Source organism: Myotis nattereri, assembly GCF_964212035.1.
Source record: "Myotis nattereri genome assembly, chromosome: 1".
In the NCBI taxonomy this organism is placed as follows: Eukaryota; Metazoa; Chordata; class Mammalia; order Chiroptera; family Vespertilionidae; genus Myotis; species Myotis nattereri.
Genome location: NC_138075.1, coordinates 176,837,572 through 176,857,398, shown reverse-complemented (window position 1 = coordinate 176,857,398; position 19,827 = coordinate 176,837,572). Strand labels below are relative to the sequence as shown.

General features: G+C 43.6%; 1 protein-coding gene across 1 annotated transcript in view; it reads right to left on the bottom strand.

Moving 5' to 3' along the window:
• HPSE (heparanase) overlaps nt 1-19,379 on the bottom strand; it is a 40,726-nt gene extending 21,347 nt beyond the window's left edge. The window contains exons 1-3 of the mRNA XM_081111066.1: nt 19,050-19,379; nt 7,669-7,814; nt 4,523-4,648 (exon numbers count right to left, since the gene is read on the bottom strand). Coding sequence (XP_080967192.1) covers nt 4,523-4,648; nt 7,669-7,814; nt 19,050-19,282 — 505 coding nt within the window. The 5' untranslated portion in view covers nt 19,283-19,379. The remainder of the gene's footprint in view (nt 1-4,522; nt 4,649-7,668; nt 7,815-19,049) is intronic.
• Nucleotides 19,380-19,827: the final 448 nt, after the last annotated feature.

Sequence of the window (19,827 nt, the reverse complement as noted above, 5' to 3'; positions counted from 1 at the left end):
ATTTTTTTGAAAAATTCATGTGTATGATTTATTAATTTTAAATAAATAGAATTTTGTATTAAAAACTGGCCCTGGGCTATAATGTGCCAAGGCACCCTGGAAAGCCACCATGAATTCACCGGTGTGATTGTTAGATTTAGCAAAAAACAAACAAAATACAGGGCATCATTTGCAACTACATGGATGGACCTTAGAAAATCCTGCTAAGCAAAATATGTCAGACAGGAAAAGTTAAGAACCTTATGATTTCACTCCTAAGTGGGATATAAACCTGAAAGCAACAAACGAACAAACAGGAAAGACAAACAGCCCAGCTGGTGTAGTTCGGTGGTTGTGTGTCGACCTATGAATCAGGAGATCATGGTTCGATTCCCAGGCAGGGCACTGGCCCGGACTGAGTAAAGGGGATCAAATACATGGTGACAGAAGATGCTTTGACTTTGGCGGTGGGCACACAATGCAATGTGCGGATCATGGATCATAGAAATGTACACTTGAAACCTACATAATCTTATAAATCAATGTCAACCCATTAAATATAATAAAGAAATAAAATAAAAATACAGGGTATCTGGTTAAATTTGAACTTCAAAGCAACAATGAACACTTTTTAGTGGATATTCTCTGCAATAGTTGAGAAATACAGTAAAATGTTTTTTATCTGAAATTCAAAGTTAACCAGGCAACCCTACTCACAGGGGTATTGCAGGATCTTTTAAATTGCAAGGGAAACACTTCGACGTCTGTTGGACAAGATGAGAATTATTACTATTCGGTTGTTTGAACCTAATAACCTATTAACAAACTCTTCGGTATTTCTTTTAGGCTAAATACACTGTGAAAAAGATCACTGAGTCACTAAAGTGCCATAAAAGTTTGAGAACTTTTGACCTCAGATTTTTAAACCATTAGCTAGTGACTAGTCTATAATCACTGTTTGAGAGTGGCAACAGTGTAATTTTTAGTGTTATCTTTAAATGTTATCATATGCTAAATAAGTTATTGAGATTTGCATGTATATTTAGTCATTTGTTAAATAGAACTCTCCCAGTTTAAAAACCAAATCTTGTGGTTCGGTGGGAAGAGATTAACCAAAGAACTTGTATGCATATATGCATAACCCACGGACACTGCAGGGTGCAAAGCTCTCTGAGCCCAGCTGCCCAGCGTTCCACTGGATCTTAAAGCCGCAATTTAAGACAGCATGGGCCTTTGAGATTACTGAGTCCTCCCCGAACCACCACCCTCATTTTCCTTTGAGGAAATGGGCACCCAAAGTAACAAAGTGCTTTGTCCAGTATCTCACAGCTCTTTGGTGGTGGTGCCATTACTAGAGTCTGTTATAAAATTCCTGGAACTGCCTACTCACTGCTATATTTTAGCCTTATACATTGCAGAAAGTGTCCTGATCAGAAATCTAAGTCCTGAGTTCCAGGCCTCACTCTCCTGCTTACCGACTGAATAACAGGGGTGGAACCCTGAATGAGCCTGAGCTACGGATCTGCAATCCTAGAACTGGTACCATCATCCGCCTACCTATCTCACAAAACCAAGGTTGAAACTACACATGTGAAAACGCTTTGTAAGGCATGCACATCTCTTACAGATATAAAGCACTGTTATTGCCCAGCCCCTTTACAAAGATTATGGCATTTTCAAAAAACCTGAAATGTTTGCATGTTAGCTGATTTATTCAACTCATACTTTACTCTTCTTCCATTTCTTCATTTTTCCAAATGCACTTGGAATGTATGTAGCCTGAAATTCTATTATATGCCTCCTATCACACAACAGTAACATCTCCTAGCATAAGGGCTGTATATTACTGAGTTTAAATCCACTCTTAAAAAAAGTCTACTCCCTCCTCAAAATAAGAACAATAAGAAAACTCACAGCTGCCCGGCTGGAATGGCTCAGTTGGCTGAGCATCGTCACCTAAAGGTTGCCACTGGATTCCAGGTCAGGGCACAACCTGGGGTGCAAGTTCGATCCCTGGTTGGCATGGATGGAAGGCACCCAATCAATGTTTTCCTATCACATTGATGCTCCTCTTCCCCAACCCCTTTCCCAACTCTCTCCCTTCCTCTCTCTAAGCATGCCCTTGGGTGAGGATTTAAAAAAGAAAGAAAACTCACAGCTAATTATCCAACTCTCAGTCATTACCCAATCTCTTATCCCTTCCTGTATGAGAGGATGGAAAGATCCCTGGGACAAAAGCAACCTAAATGACATTAAACATTGGCACTGTCTCTTTCCCTGGTATCATATCATAACACACTTATATATTTACATAAGTGTGTCCAGCATCCAGTGTGGGGTGGGTGTTGAGGGTGGAGGAGTATAATAATGAGGTTAGCTCATTGAATGTGATTATTTTAATAAGAGAGTCTTCCTTTCTGCAGTAACACCCAGAATTATACCTGTAACACATTGCTGCCTTTCCTGTCCTAGCAGGTTTGCAGTGTGAGTTTATAGTCTCATGACGAATGTTTTTGTCATCTTCTACTTAAGTGAAACACACCAGCCAATGGGCGCTGGAATGAGAAAATGTCCCTGTATCTTCTAGGACACCTGTTTGAAGGGTACAGACCACTGGAAAAGCAAGGTGTCCTTGCCCCAACAGACTTTTGTTCTCTCTTCCATCGTGCGATGCCACCCCAAGTTACTCAGGCATTACCAACCCCAGCCATGGATGGAGAACAATGTGCGGAAACTCCCATTGGCTTCTGAGATACTTATCACTGTGATGAGTTGGTGCCTAGAATAAACACAGGGATTCCTATCTATATGTTGGCAAGACATACAGATTAAATAGAGAATTTCAAACCAGAAGTCAAATATTTCCAAATACAAATAAACAATCTGTATTTGTTACAGATTTTTGAATTGCCAAGAGAGTGGCTGGAGTTTTACTGACCCAGTTACTATGTAGTTAGCAAAGGAACTTTCCCCTGGTATAGGAACTATGAAGTTCCCAGTCCCACAGGCAGGAAAAGATGTTGAAAACCTGCCATTTTGGTTCCAGAAAGGTAACGTGAGAGCAAATCTTTTTTTAAAGGAAAATTTAAGATAAATTGGTATACTATTTAATATGATTAAAGAAAAAAATGGGAATCTGTAGATTACTTAATGCTGTGTGGTCTTCTCTAAGCAGGCCTTTATCATAAGGATTTATTGCAAATGAGGCCTTGCTGCTGTAGGTCTCTCTGTACTTCTGTCATTCCTTTAACGGGATCTGAGGTGGCCGTGCCTTATGCCAAATCCCGTGCAACCAAATCAGAGTAGTCCCGCCCCATTTTAAAATGCAAAACAGTTTAGAGAACTACATTATCTATTAGCATATAATGTATTTTCCAATTTCTTATGTGTTGTGTATTTTTCTGTATCTTATAAATTTAAAAATATAAAAATTAAAAAATCTATGGGATACACTAAAATCCAGAGAGTGTACAATATAAATCTTATGAAGGTAATTTACTTTCAATAATGTACTTTTAGAAATGCTGACTAACCCAAATTAACTTCAAGATCATTTATTTTTCAAAAGTTCCAAGAAGATAGTTGTGGACTCTCTGAGCAGGCTATTTCCTCAACTGAGATCTGGGGCAACATCATCCCTTAGGAGGGTCTGAAAACATCAACTTTCAGATAAAAATATATTTCATAGTTAGATATGGCTTGCTTGTTTAGTTGCTTCAAAGCCCTGCGTGACAACATCCTCCCATTTTGAAGATTGAATGGAAATAACTTCCTGATTAGTTGCGCTACTCATGTGTTTACAAACCACAGAAGAAAAAGAGAAAGCTGCTTCAAGGCCAAGGCTGTCTGGTGTGACTCAGGCTTCCTCTGCCTAATTCACCAACTCACAATAGGGGCTGCTTCTGGGAGGGGAGAGAGAATGGACAACAAGGTTTTCACATTCCACTCTTTATACTTTCCTATTTTACTTTTACATGACAAATGCATCCATGTCTTCCTTGATTTCCTAGCTCTCAGAGAAGTTAAGGTTATTATTAGCTTATGAATGAATAGTTTCTGGGACAAAACTATTTTGTGGCTAGTAGGTAAAGTCAGGTGAAGACAAGAAAAAAAAACACCCATAAATTTTGGGTTCAAGATTTCCATTAACTCTTTTTTTTTATATATCTAGACTTAATTCTTTAAAATGCTTTTTAAATTTATTTCAGAGAAGAAAGGAGAGGGAAAGATAGAAACATCAATGATGAGAGAGAGTCATTCATCAGCTGCCTCCTGCATGTCCCCCACCCCCCTCCACTGGGGATTGAGCCCCCAACCTGGGCATGTGCCCTGATCAGGAATTAAACCATAACCTCCTGGTTCATAGATCGACGCTCAACCACTGAGCCACACCAGCTGGACATTCTATTAACTCTTGAGAACATCTGAGTATTATGCAGCTTTACACAACTGCTATAGAGGGCTTATTAGACTGAAGGTCAAGTTCAAGCTATCCAAATATTTTAGGGGCTGGGACACTTGCAGGTTGCCATTCATTTCTTACTTGAGTAGGTGGTGTTCTTGAACCTTTTGTAATACTGTTCTCTGAGTAGAAACTGCTCTTGGGATGGCCATTCCAGCTGTAACCTCTTCTCCACATCAGAAGGGATGAATCCAGACTTGCAAATATCTGCAGATGGGAGACAATTTAGAGAATCTATTTTCAGTGATCCGGTTGAAATCCCCTACATTTATTTAGTTAGGTACTTAAATGGCTAAAGTAGACTAAGTTTCTGGTTATTAGGAATGCGATCAGAGAAAATATATTCTGTTACAACAAGTCAAATTTGCTGGCTAACCAGTCACCACACACACACACACACAAAAGGGCAGGTTTCTTAAGAAACATCGGCCATACACTGGACACAGGAACACTGGACATAAGTTTACAATTCAGAAAGCTCCTCAGAAATATGAAATTACCAGAGAACCCCTCTGAAGAAAACATAGTCCAGTTTTCTTAAGGTTCACCTTCAAAATACAGAGAACTATGTTTTACTACATCTGATTAATGGTAATTTCCTCTTGCCATAATGGCAGGACAGGAAATGTGGACGTTTTTCCTTCAAATCTGGGATGGTCAAAGCTTCTGAGGCTACAACATGTGCACCTAGAAAATTCCCCACTACGCTGTCAGGCTGACTGTGCCTCTTGATCACAAGACAGCGGGCCTGCCAGGCGCTCACTGCCAGGCCTGGCTGACCCACCGGCGACTTCCTTTCTGGGAAGTCCTGCATTCTGGCTTTCTGGCAGCCAGTGCCCTATCCATCCCTGTGCTCACAAAGGATGTTTCAGTAGTGCTTGGATAATTCCATTGACCCCCACCCCACCCCAAACAGGAAGAAGAAAATTGATCAGTGAAGGGCAGTTTCTGGTCTGAACTTATAAGACCTTCTGAATGCATATGACTGCTGGGAAAGGGCCAAGTCTACACGTAAACTATCCCAATGTGTTATTCAAAAAAAGCCTCTTGCTTTTTTCATTTTTTCTTATTTATTTATTTATTTATTTATTTATTTATTTATTTATGTCTTTATAAAATACATTTTATTGATTTTTTACAGAGAGGAAGGGAGAGGGATAGAGAGTTAAAAACATCGATGAGAGAGAAACATGAATCAGCTGCCTCCTGCACACCCCCCACCACTGGGGATGTTCCCGCAACCAAGGTACATGCCCTTGACCGGGAATTGAACCTGGGACCCTTGAGTCCGCAGGCCGACGCTCTATCTACTGAGCCACACCGGTTAGGGCTTCATTTTTTCTAATTACTATTCTATCAATTTTTTAAAAATATATATTTTTTATTGATAGTATTACAGATATTTCCCATTCTCTCCCCTATAACCCCTTGCCCCTTATTCTATCAATTTTGACCCAACATGGTTAACTGTTCTAAATACTTCCTAACTGAAGAAAATAAACAAAAGGAAAATATGTAATATATGAAAAGTGAAATGTTATTCACTAATATATACACTATACAAACATTATTATCATTCAATAATGTATATTTTTAAAATAATTGTTAAAGTAATGATCCACTGATGCCTAGACAGCACTTACGAAAGACACAGGGCAAAGCCTCGTGGCTTCCGTGGGCAGGTTTCTCAGGTGAAGCCCGCACACTGCCCATATCAGGACTATCAGAGGAGCTTGCTAACCTTGGAACTAAGGTGGGAGCCCAGATCTCCAGATATTTAAACTCACTCCAGGTGAAGTTTGAGAACCACTGCCCAGTAAGTCTTAAAATCTATTCTTAGAAGCAGAATATATCTCACATCCTCTACCTATATCTGTCATCCACATTCTATAAGGTATTCCAAAAAAATGTATACACACTTTAATAGCTGATAACCCAATTTTTACTCCTTTTCAGGTTTAACTGACTTGAAATAATGGGTGAAGCCAGACTGAGCTTTTAACAAAGAAAATTTATCCTAACGTGCCACTAGACTTTTTTTTTTTTTAATGGGGACATACAAAAGATAAAGTTTACAGTACAAAACCGGCAACAGTCAATGAATTGAGGGCACACAAATATTGAACAAAATGATTATTATTTTTTTTTTTTTGGTTAATCCTCACCAGAGTATTTTTTTTCCATTGTTTTTTCAGAGAGAATGGAAGGGAAAGAGGGATAGAGATAGAGAGAGAGAGAGAGAGAGAGAGAGAGAGAGAGAGAGAGAGAGAAACATCAATGTGAGAGAGACATCAACTGGTTGCCTCCTGCACATGCCCCAGGCAGGGAACAGGGAGCGAACCTTCAACCTAGGCATGTACCCTTGACCGGGAATCAAACCCACTACCCTTTGGTGCTCAGGCCAATGCTCTAACCAATGAGAACACTGGCCACGGCGAAACAAAATGATTCTTTATGTTTGCGATTCCATTGCTTCACATTATCCGTAGGACCTGGACTAGAATGGCCACCAGTTTGAAAACAGGCACTGACAGAAAAATTATTCATTTCTATAGATTCTTTTAAATTTTGAAAATGGCCAAAACCGGTTTGGCTCAGTGGATAGAGCGTTGGCTTGCGGACTGAAAGGTCCCAGGTTCGATTCCAGTCAAGGGCATGTACCTGGGTTGCGGGCACCTCCCCAGTAGGAGATGTGCAGGAGGCAGCTGATCGATGTTTCTCTCTCATCGATGTTTCTAACTCTCTCTCTCCCTTCTTCTCTGTAAAAAATCAATAAAATATATATAAAAAAATTTTTGAAAATGTACTATATGTTCATAAACATGTTAATAGACACTGACCTTATAATCATTCAAAGTGAGTATACATTTTTTTGGACACCCTATATTTCCAGAATAAAAGGGTTTCAACCCATTGCTGTATCTTCAGCCAGAAAGTACTCTCGTCAGTTTGAGGCACTGCTACCTACATGTTCCTTCCAAGCAGCTCTGTCCTTCAACTCCAGTTGTTGTTCTATTTCCACACAATTAACTCCCGGCTATGCCCAGCACACCTTTGTTTGGTGAAGTCTCACATTCATGAAAACATCAGGAAGAGGAAACCTGCCCACTGCCTCCTTCTTTTGTGCAGGTGCCTCCACCGGTCAGTTGGAAGCCCTTAATCTCTGACTGAATGCCCATGACTAGCCACTTAATGAAAATATATGGTTAATCTTTAAAAAGTTTCACCGTGGTTTAACTGAGATTGCCAGTAACTTCTCTCTTCGAAGCTTGGCTCCTTCTTGGGATCAAAAACGAGAAAGTCTGTCTTGGTGCCACCAAATCTCAGGTATGCAGGAGACAAACCTCTGGCCAAAGTACGAAGTTTTGGAGAACTGTGAGGAAGACAGGAAGAAATTAAAATTTTTTCCCCCCAGAATAATCTGATCAAACATGTTTACTCCTTCTGTCTCGGTGGACCTATTTCTTCATGTCTAGCTGGACAGGCCGTGGAGAGAGCAGTCATATTGCTATATGGGGAGTCATCTCATTCTGAATCTTTCTAATGGCCAGGTTGCTCTCTAGGCACCTGGAGGCAGTGTGGAGCTCTAACTCCGGCAAAGCAGGACAGTGTTCAATCCATTAAAAAAACTCATAACCTTTTATGATTGTTGGAGGGAATAGGTAAGAAGCTGGAAAGTACAGGAACGATGACTTTGTGTTTCTTTAAAAAATAGATTGTCTTCAAAAATTTATGTTCCCACAGAAGTTCATAAATGACACAGGATTCCTCCTCCTCTCCCTAACCATCCCTTCCCTAAGAAAACCATCCTTTTAAATTTAAGTCAACTAACTGTTCCTGGCCACACTGCTTTCTGGAATGCTCTTCAAACACATAAAATCCATGCTGTGTCATTCTTGGATTGGCCTGATTTTAGTTTACATCTGGATTTATTTCAAATTGAAAAATCATCCCAGGAAAACTATCTAATTGTCAATATTTCTAACATCCTAGGAATTAAAACCTAACCTAAAATTTAAAATTTTAAGATGTGCACCTGCTTAATTATACATAATGTTATGTAAAATTTTGAAAGATTTATTTACTTATGTTCAGAGAAGCGAAATTAAGAGGTGGAAATTGACCAAAGAATAAGTCTCCTGCATTAAAGAATGTCAGCCATTCTTCCTCACCATTTTTTTGTCTGTAACTTGAGAACTTTTTACTGTACTATATAGGCACTTTTTCCTGTCTGAGCCTCTTCCTCCATAAAAAGCACTTTCATGATGCTATTTATTTAATTAAAGACAAATATGCTAGTATTATAGAGTAAAACATTTTCTTTGACCTAAAAGTTCATTTCCTCTGCATCTTAATAGAAGATAAAATATTTTCATGGGTCCCAGCACGAGAAAATGCAGTACAAAGTGAGGCTTCAGAAATGTCATTAAACTGGATTCACTCTGACAAACACCCGACAACACCAGCACTCTGGGAGGGACGGCATCGGCCACAGGATCCTCACAACCACTAGAAAATATGCAGAAATGCTCACTTGGACTAGGTAAGGATCCAGAAGACAGCCAGTCCACTTACTGTAGGGAGGAGGACCAGAGCATCATTGTGTAATGGGCATAGAATTTCAGTTTGGGAAGATGAAAGTTTTAAGATGGGTGATGGTGATGATTGCACAACAATGTGAAAGTACTGAATGTCAGTGGACACTTTAAAATGGTAAATTTTATGTTTGGTGTATTTTACCACAATAAGACAAACCAACTGTAGACACAGTGTGATTTCAACAATGAAAATAATATAGAAGGAGATAAGAGTGATTATTATTATTATATGATAAGATGGATGATAGGCTCTTTTCTACTGTTTTTCTGTTTTTTACCTCTTTTCCATAATAAGCACATGATAGTTAAATTTATACGGGATTTGTGTGTGTGTGTGTGTGTGTGTGTGTGTGTGTGTTTTAATGTTTTTTTTAGAATAGATAAAGAAACCAAGATTTACTTAAAGGAGCTATTGCTATCCATTAATTTATTCAATAAATATTCACTGCAGGCCCACTCAGTGCCAGGCATCATGCTAGTTATTGGGGGCACAATGGCAAACAAGACAGAAATAGCTGCAGTTCTCAATGCATAGTCTAGTGATATAGATGAACAAGTAAACAGGCAAGTCCAAAACAGTGCTATGAGAATATACAAAGGGATCCTAACCCAGACTTTGGGCTGGGGGTAAAGAGTGGTTAGAGGTTTTCCAGGGGAAATGACTTCATTGCTAGACATTCAAAAATAATAAATCTTATCCAGATCAAAGGTAGTGAAGTAGGATTGAAGGAAGTGTTTCAGGAGTAGGGGGAAGTCTGTGCAAAAACCAGAGGCAGAAGAACATATGGCACCACTGAAGAGCTGACAGGTGTGGCCAGAGCCTAGAATTGGGGAAAGGAGTCGCTGAGAGAGGATATCTGGTGAGGCAAGTAGCACCATGACACGGGAGGCCTGTAAGCCACCATGTCTACAAGTTCCAACTTCATATGAGAGCAATGGGGAGCCATGGAAGGATTTAAAGCCATGAAGTGGCCTCACCAGACTTTTATTTTAGAAAAGAATCTCAGGCTATAGTATAAATAACTGAATAGAAGGACCAAGACTGTAGTCATAGTAATGTAAACAAAAAGTAATGGGCCTGGGTAAGATAACAGCAGTGGGGATGGAGAGAAATGGATAAATTCAAGATACATATGAAGGTAGAAATACCAGATTTGGTGTTATTTGAATGTTGGAGAAGAATCAAGAATTGCCCCGGAAGCATCTTGAAAGAAGGTAATATTTGCTGAGAAGAAGAATAGGTGATAGATTGGAGTTGGGGGTGAAGGGGAGGGGGACTTAGTTTTGTAGAATTTGAGATGCCAATGGAACACTTACCCTTTCAGCAGGCTAAACCATATTTCCATCAGGCCCTTGGCCATGTGTGCTTGAGTTCAGAAGACATACAGGTGAGGTATAGGGTGGAGAGCACTCGGTCTAAGAGTCAGTGACTAGTAACCCCAGCCCACAGGTGCGGAGACATGGCCCTAGAGCTGATACAGGACCTTCCTCAGAGTCACCCCACTGCCTTTGGTCAGGCACTGATTCTAGTCCTTGACATTTTGATTGTGTTTGATGATAGAGGAAGCTCATTTAAATCTGTGTAGCTGGTATTTGTAAGATGGGGAGAGACTGGGGCTTTCTGGGGAATGTGGGGGGGGGGGTGGGGGGAGACTAGCAACAGATAGAGGTGCTGTGGCATCACTAGATGTGCATCTGTGCATGGCTGGGGTCAGAGGTATGAGTGTCAGAGCCTAGTTCCCAGGGGTAGGGACTCTACCATTGTGGGTCACTCTCAGTCACATTACCCTGCCTTTATTACCTTCATCCTTAGTTGCTTCCTTGGTTTCCTATCTGTCCCAGTCCCCACCCCTGACCTAAGCCCTGTGAAAGCCCAGACCTTACCTGTGTGGCTCCTCGGAATCTTCACTGTGCCCAGAGAAGCATCTAGATAAGTCCCTGGCACACTGCTGGTGTTTAATAAGTATTGGTTAAGTGAATGAACTATTGAGTCCAGCCTGCTGAAAGGGCAAGTGGGGCCAGGCAAAGACTGTTTTCTGGACAAAATAAAAACCCAATGCTCTGGCTCCTGCCAAGGAAAGGAAGTCAGATGTTTCCAAGTATCGGTATTCAGGACCTTTTGTTTGTCTCGTTGCAATGGAACATTTTCTTGTTTTGAGAATACAGTATTGATGCCCTCTTACAAAAAACAAAAACAAAAACAAAACCAGATTGAAAACAGATGCTAAACATGTCATAAAAATAAAACCGATCAAAGGTATTTCCATCATATATAGGAAAAAGAAAAGGGGGGACCTGCCACCGCCACAGTGACATGGCAATAACAAAAGGAGACATAAAGCAGCTGCAGAGGTTCATTTCCGGAGCAGCTGTTAGGGAAAGGAAAGTCTGCAGGTATTTTTATGTTATCTTATGTCCGACAATAGGCGGCATATGTCTGGCACAAAAGCAAAGGTGTGCTGGAGCCAGCTTGTATTGGCTCGGACCAGCCGGCGACAGCCAATTGTTAAGTTTTGAGAACCAGTTGTTAAACTGCTGGCAGTTTGAGATTAGCCATGGTGGGATTACTTATAACAGAAATTGGAAGAAAACTTACATTAGTCTCCCCTCCTCCCAGGAGGCTCATGGTTCAACATTTCCTAGCCCACTACGGCATGAAGAGTAATTCAACCCACGGAAGTGGGTAAGGCCACTCAGGAGAGTATGTGAAGTGAAAAAACACCTAGGCCAGAAGTCTGAAGAACATCAACATTTAAGACAAGCTAGAGAAAGTCATGGAGAAGAACCGTTAGTTAGGCGGGGAAACTCCCAGAAATGGAAGTGACACAGGCCCAAAGAGATGAGATAGTGTTTCAATTGTCAACCTTGCCAAATGCTTTCAACAGACTGTGTTAATTTGCTAGGGTGCAGTAACGAAGTACCACACACACACTGGGTCTTATAGTTCTAGAGGTTAGAAATCTGAAATCTAGGAGTTGGCAAGGCCACCATCCCTCTGAATGAACTGGGGAAGGATCTATTTCAGCCCTCTCCTAGCTTCTGGCAGTTCCTCATAGCAACATACCTCTAATCTTCACAGAGTGTTCTTTCTGTATGCATGCCTGTCTCCAAATTTCCCCTTTTTATAAGGACATCCGTCATACTGGATTACAGCCTGCTCCATTCCAGTATGCTCAGTTCTTAACTAATTTTATTTCTGCAATGGCACTATTTCCAAATAAGGTCACATACTGAGGTACTGAGGGTTAGGACTTCAACATATAAATTTGCAGGGGAACACCCAAAAATTCAATCCATGACAGAGACCAACTTGAAAGTTGTTCACTGGATTTTGCAATAAAAGAAGGTGATTGATGTTGGAGAGATTTATTTCATGACACAGTGATGGGGACATTATGAAGTTGGAACAGGAAGGAATGGGCAGGAAGGAAGGCTGCAAAGGGAAAATGAGGGCAGTTCCTGCAGAGGCACGCGTGCAGGGAGGAGTTTGAGATGGGAAAGACTTGAGGATGTTCCTATGCTGACAGGGAGCATTCAATACAAACAGAGATGTTAAAGATCCAGGGAAGAGAAGAGATGACTGACAGAGCAAAGTCCTTGGGGAGGCAAGAGGGGACAGGATCCAGAACAGAACTAGAATTGGCCATGCTCAACCAACTGAACCATCCCATGCACCAAAAGGTCACCAGTTCGATTCCTGGTCAGGGCACATGCCAGGGTTTTAGCTTGATCACCAGCAGGAGGCATGCAGGAGGCAGCTGATCAATGTCTCTCTCTCTCTCTCTCTCTCTCTCTCTCTCTCTCTCTCTCTCTCAAAAAAAGAAAGAAAAGAAAAAGAAAAAAAGGCCTAAGAAAAGAGAAAGGAAGAAAGGACATAGCCATGGTATGTCTGTAGGTTTGATGGCAGGAAGAAAAGGAAGTTCCTGTCTAGTGACTTCATTTTCTTTGGGAAACAAAAAAGTGGTCATAGGCTAAGAGTGATGAGATGAAGATGGGCTCAGAGTTTTGAAGGAAGTAGAGAATGAGAGAATCGGGGAAATGAAGAATTAAGAGTAGCACTAAGGGATAAGTCTGAAAGCCAAGAATTTATAGTGCAACATCAATCCATGTGGCTAGGAGAGTCCCTTCCAACCCCAAGAGCTCTATAACTCAGCTATACAGTGTGGCCACTGAGACTGGAAGCAGAGGTAAATACATAAAGGTGGCTTATTAATATGAATTATAATTCACAGCTAGATAATATTTTCCATTTCAGGATTTCATAGCCACCCTATAGATTCCGAAGAGGGAAAATACAATTAGACTAAGCTAGGTTTGGGTTTTAGCAGGAACAATGGGGCCGGGATTTGTGGATATTATCACATGAGCGGTTTATGTAGTAAATCAAGAAGTCAAAATCAGAGCGAGGAGGAGGCTGTTCAGTGGAGGTACTTAAAAAAAAATAGTTGTGTTGGGATCCACAGAGTGAAGGAGTTAAGAGAGTAAGGAGTTTAGTCCAAGAATGGGACGTTTTAAGATTTCAGATGTTGAAAGGTTCTTAGGGACGAAGAGGCAAGGCATGGCCATGGCATTAGGTGGCTGAAGCGGAGAGAAGCAATGTGTGCTAGTAAGTTGACTCCCTAGCGAAAAAAAGTGCTCTATTTTTTTAAATTCTCACCCAAGGATATGTTTGTTATTGATGAGAAAGAGAGAGAGAGAAAATGATGTGAGAGAGAAACATCAATCTGTTGTCTCCTGCACATGCCCCGACTGGGGATAGAACCTGCAACCTGGATATGTGCACTGACCGGGAATCGAACCCACAACCTTTTGGTTCAGGGGACTATACTCCAACAAACAGAGCTACCCATTCAGGGCAAAAGTGCCCTATTGATTAGCGTTTGCAAATCTCCATGATGTAAATATTCCCACCACGGCTGAGTTCAGGCTATCAGTGCTGGTGTCACAGGTGGAGGTGGAAAGAGATGCACACGTTTTATAAGCTGCTGCAAGCTGATTCCAGTGAGACACTGAGTGAAGATTATTTTGAAATGTGGGTGTGAAGAGATAGAGAGGTAGTTTATTTACTTGGACTTGAAGTCATCTAGGATGACGGTGGGGCATGGGAAAGGAGAGGCAAGTCTGCGATCAGTGTCCATCTTCAATCGATAACATGTGAGTTGAGAGGGGAGCAGCGCGTGGTGACAAGGAGCAGAGGATGAGACCCAGACATGGAGACAGGGAGCCTCACCCTGGAGTCCTGATAGTCATCTATCTCTAGCCTGCAGCAAGTTCATCTAAACTGAGTGCTTGGGGCATGTGGCACAGATTATTTCACTTAATCCTAAAACAACCCAATGAGGTGGTGTCATTATTATCCATATTTTACAGATAGGGAACCTGACACAGGCACCAAGCCATTAGGACCTGAACCACAGCAGGCTGGAGTTCAGACTGGTGGGTAGTTGTCTGGAAGCTGCACTGGGGAATGGGAGAAGAGTGCAGTATGGAGACTGCCCAGCCTCTACTCCAGAGGAGTCGCATCTACTTCTCTACTTCAGAGTTCTGCCAGGGCCAGGAGTGGCAGGCTTATTCTGTGAGGAGCCCAGAACAGGGCTGCCATGCAAAGGGCTCTAGGGACCACAATAGAAGGTTTGGGAAGGAAGAAGAGAATGAGCACTCAGTTAGGGGGAGCAGTTTCTCAGAGCTAGAAAATGTGAGTCTATGCGTGGCTTTGATTGCTCTCAGTTCCCTGTTTCTCTTTGGTTGGTTACTTCTGCCAGCAACAGGCACATAGAGTGCCTATGGCTCTTTCCAACATCAGTTATCAAACCTTGCACTTGACATTGAAAATAACTACTTTTCCAAAAATGAAAAGCAACTTTGCGGAGATACAGTAATCTGATTATCAAAAGTCATTATTAATAAATATTTATCAAATTGGCAAAAAGGGATGAACTTTGCTGAAGAAAAATAAGCAAATCCTATGAAAAGCAAACACAATGGCATTATCGTTGCTGTGGCTGTTTAGCACCAGGACATTACACTGTGGTTCTAGGATCTCTATCACTGACTCAGCGCTCTACTGTTTTACAGTGTTAGTGAACCTTGCTTGATTGACATGGGGACTGCATTGTCTAACACGGTAACCACTAGTCACATGTGGTCATGAGCATTTGAAATGTAGCTAGTCTGAATTTGAGATGTGGTGTGAGTATAAAATATACACCAGATTTTGAGGACTTGGTTAGGAAAAGAATGTGAAATATCTCATATTTTCATATTGATTACATGTTGAAGTAATATTTTGTTACATAAAATATATCATTAAAATTAATTTCATCTGCTTGTTTTTACCTTTTTTTAGCATGGCTGCTAGAAAATCTAAAATTACATGTATAGCTTGTATATGAGAATCACATTCTATTTCTACTGAGCAATACTGGTCTCAGTCCACCCATCTTTACGGGCGAGGAGATTTTTTCCATTGTTTTTTTTTTGTTTTTGTTTTTGTTTTTTTAGAGTGAGTAAAGGGGAGAGAGGATGGGGGAGGGAGAGAAACATCAATGTGAGAGAGACACATAGTTTGGTGGCCTCCCACATGCACCCCACACCCTAGCTGACCCAGGTACGTGCCCTTGACCGGAACTGAACCTGTGACCCTTTGGTCCTCGGGTTGACCCTCTAACCACTGAGAAAAACCGGCCAGGGCAGGTTTAGGAAGTTTTTGATTGGGCTGTTGATTAGATACTTCTGGGAAAAGGGCAAATTGAAAAGATGGTTCTTTCTAATTCTAGATTGTTCTATCCCTGGCATTTACATTCTGTGTGCTCTGTGTTCTCCAATTGCAAATGTGAACAACAACCCAAAAAAACCCCCCTGCTTGCCATCATGGGAACGGAACCATGCCATCTGATCACATTTGCATGGGCCTCTCTGGAAGTACCTTGGGGGCTTAGACCCTGCTCCTCCTACTCTCAGGTCAGTGCTGCTTTCACTAGATTAATCTTCTCAATTTGTGTCTGGACAATCTTTTTTTTTTTTTTTTTTTTTTTTTTTTTTTTTTTTTTAAGTATAGCCTATCCTGTTGCCTTAAAAAGTATAAACTGCTTTACCTTCTTTTTGTGTACTCTTGTCTCTGCAATTAGCATCTGGGTTCAAACTCTGCTCCTTCCAGTATTAGCTGGCGGACCAGGGGCAAGTTACTGAATCTCCCTAAGCCTCCATCTCTTCCTTTTTATAATGGGGATAATACCAGTACTGACCTCAGAGTTTTGTAGTGAAGACTAAATGAGTTAATACCTAGATCCTAGGGGGTGCTTAGAACAGGGCCTGGCCTATGACAAGGGCTTAATTAGCATCGGCTAAGTTTAGTTTATTATCTGCTCCTCCTTACTGCAGCTTTCTTTCATCTGCTGGGCTCTTGCTATCTTCACCCAAACTTCCTCACTTTTGAGGAACGGTAACAAAACAATGCCCCTCTCACCCTCCCTTCCTGTGGACAGATATTAAGCTCAGTGGTGTCTTCTGAAAAGGAAGCTAAATGGCTTGTCTTCTGAGACGGCCAGGCCACTCTGGGCACTGTGCTAACCATCCTGAAGCTGGGCCCTCGGACCCCGTTTCCGAAGGTAGGTCTTTGAGGAGAAGGAGAGGGAGCGCCTGCCACTTGGAGCTGCAGTCTTTGAGCTCTCAGCTGGGAATAGTGTGGATGTGACTGCAGATGCCTCTGGGGAGTGGGCATCGAAGACAGCCTCTGCTAAGGAAGGAATCTGGAGTGGCCAGGAGCCAGCCCTGGAGAGAAGCCCATTTGAACAGGAATACACTGTGTTTTGAAAACCAAAATCAGTTTTATCTATTGCATGTTGGGCTTTTTTGGTTTTCATTATCCTCCAGCCTTTAACAAAAAGGTGGGGATCAGGGAGGAAGAAAGAGTGCTATGGGATATAAAGAGATAGGTTTAAGAGCAGTTAAAGTCGTGGTGGGCAAACCGAGGCTCGAGAGCCACATGCGGCTCTTTGGCCCCTTGAGTGTGGCTCTTCCCCAAAATACCACGTGCGGGCGCGCACGTACAGTGCAATTGAAACTTCGTGGCCCATGCGCAGAAGTCTGTATTTTGTGGAAGAGCTGGTATTTTGTGGAAGAGCCACACTCAAGGGGCCAAAGAGCCGCATGTGGCTCGCAAGCCGCGGTTTGCCGAGCCGCAGTTTGCCGGCCACTGATAAAGGTATCACCTGCACTAAATTGCAGACTGGAAGTTCTGTGTGTATAGGGGGCTGAGGGTCCCAGCCAATTGGTTAGCTTAACCGCAGGGTGATCAGGCCTAGATCCCAAAAGTCATACTATATGTTTTTTCTTTTGGACCTGTTTTCCCAGGAAGATATCCCCAAATGCCCTTCCTTGGGGAGGGGTGGGACAGATCCTGGCCGCAAAAGCAGAATAGAAGCTGAGTTCTCACATTTCAGTAAGCGTCATTTACTTAACCCCTCTATTTTCAGTCAAGAACATCTCTTCTCCTATCATCTCCCACCACCCCCACCAAGCTAGGCCAAGGGTCCTCAGATATGTAGCCTATACTTTAGAGTTTCTCCAGAGTGATCTTTCTGTCCCAACCAGCTGCTACCTGTATCACCTTTCTACCCCTAAGGGGGAGGGGAAAAGTGGGGACTCCGCCACCAGGAAATTCTTGCTCTCCTGCCACAGAGGGAAAGATAGAGGTTAACTATGGTCAAAAGATACAATGAGAACTGGTGAATGGTTATCAAATACTTGCCATTTTCCAGGAAGAAGCTGTTAGCTTACTTTGTGAACACTCTGTGTCAAACACTGTGCTAAGTACTTATGTGTCACCTCATCAAATCCTTATTACAGTCCTGCAAGGAAGTTTTATAGAAGTTCCATTCTACAGGTGAAGAAATTGAGGCTCGGAGTTGCCAAACAACCCGTTAAGAACTAAGCCACCCTGCTTTGGCAGAGCTGGGAATCCAGCCGGGGCTGGTCTGACTGCCAATCTCTAACCCAGTCGGCTACCTGCCTTTATTTGCAGAATGAATGACTGAACTTAGCAATGGCAGCTGACAGTGTGCGCACAGGAAGTTCAGCATGTAGGTGTTGGGCAACGGCCAAAGATACCTAGCTGTCTGGGTTGGTGGAGGTGTGGCCGCCTCTGGAGGTTCTCATGACCTAGATGAGTGGCCTCGATGACCTGCCCAGAAGACCTGTGCCTGTCCCTGCAGCTCTCCATCTTGGGATCAGCCTGCCCGCGTGGGGCAGGGGCCAGGGACCTGCACCAGGTTTGGTCTTTCTCCTATGAGAAAAAATGACAGCCGATAAAGCAGTGCCACATTTTGAGCCTCAACTTGGAGAGGTGTCTTTTTATTAAGGCCCTGTAAGGCCCTGCGATCGTCTCCCTGGCCTCATTTATTTAATATTTAGACTTTTAAAAAAGTGTAATATGGGAAATCTCTGTGCCTAATTTAGCTGTGAACCTAAAACTGCTCTTTAAAGGTGTATTTACAATATCCATGTTTTAGAGATATAATTTTAAAGTGTACCTATGGAGTAAGTAAGGTTTGAGATATTTTCCATCTATTTTTTTAACCCCTCCCGGAGCCCGGAGCCCGGAGCCCGCCTGCCCCAGGGGCACTTGCCCCGCACTGTGCAGCAGACCCAGGCTCACAGCTCCGCCGGCTCTTGCCCGTCCCTCTTCCCGGCGCGTTGCCGGGCAGTTGGGAAGTTTCTTCCCTAAATTTCCTGTTAATACTTGGCCCTACGTTGGCGCTCAGTCAACATCTGCTGAATGAATAAAGTAGGGAGGAATGAGTGGTTTGGAGGGGGTGAGAGAGAGAGAGAGAGAGAGAGAGAGAGAGAGAGAGAGAGAGAGAGAGAGAGAGAGAGAGAGAGAGAGAGAGAGAGAGAGAATTTCCGTGTCAGAAGAGACAAAAGAGCGGAGGGGAGGAGAGCGGTGGCAGGGCGGGCGTGGATGTCAGGAGCCAGGAGGGGCACAGGGCAGAGGGACCGGGGCCGGCGCTTACCCCAGGAAGGTGAGGAACCGCGGGTCCGTGGCCAGGTTGGCGTCGATGGTGAAGGACAGGAACGCGGGGCTCACCTGGCGCACCGGCTGCCCCGTGGAAAAGTCCAGCTCCACGGCGTCCTCGGTGCGCGCGGGTCCCGCCAGGGCGCCGGGGGCGAAGGCGCCGAGCGGCCCCAGCAGCGGCAGCAGCAGCAGCAGCGGCGGCGGCGGCCCCGCCTGGCAGCGCCGCAGCATCTCGGGCTCACCTGGCGGCCCGGCGGCGGCGCAGCGGGAGTGGAGACCCGCCGCACTTCCTCCCGCCTCGCCACCGCGCCTTTCCTCCTTTCCTCCTTTTCTCCCCGGCTCACCCCGCCCCACCCCACCCCGCCCCCGGCGCCCTGCAGCCCTCCTCCTCCCCCTCCTGCCCCCGCATCCCGCCCGCGGCTTCTCCTCTCCCAGCCCCGCCTCCCCACTCACTCCCGCTGCCTCGCACGCTTCCCCCTCGGAGGTGGTCACGTCCACTTACGAAACCACCCACACCCATTCGAAGGGCGCGGGCCAGGCCACGCTCCAAACGCCCAGGAAGCCCGGGGAGGGAGCCGCCCTGGGAGGAGCGCTGGGCACCCGGCGGCTTCCCTGTGCTCTCTGTTGGGGGCACCAGTGTTTCCCTCTTCCTCGTCCCACCCAGGTGGCGCGGGGTCCGCTGACCCTTAACCGAAACCTCCAGCTGAGCATCCATCGCTTGTCCTTTCACCTGGCTTACAAAACTGTGTCTGTCACTCGAGCCTGCCAGAATCTGA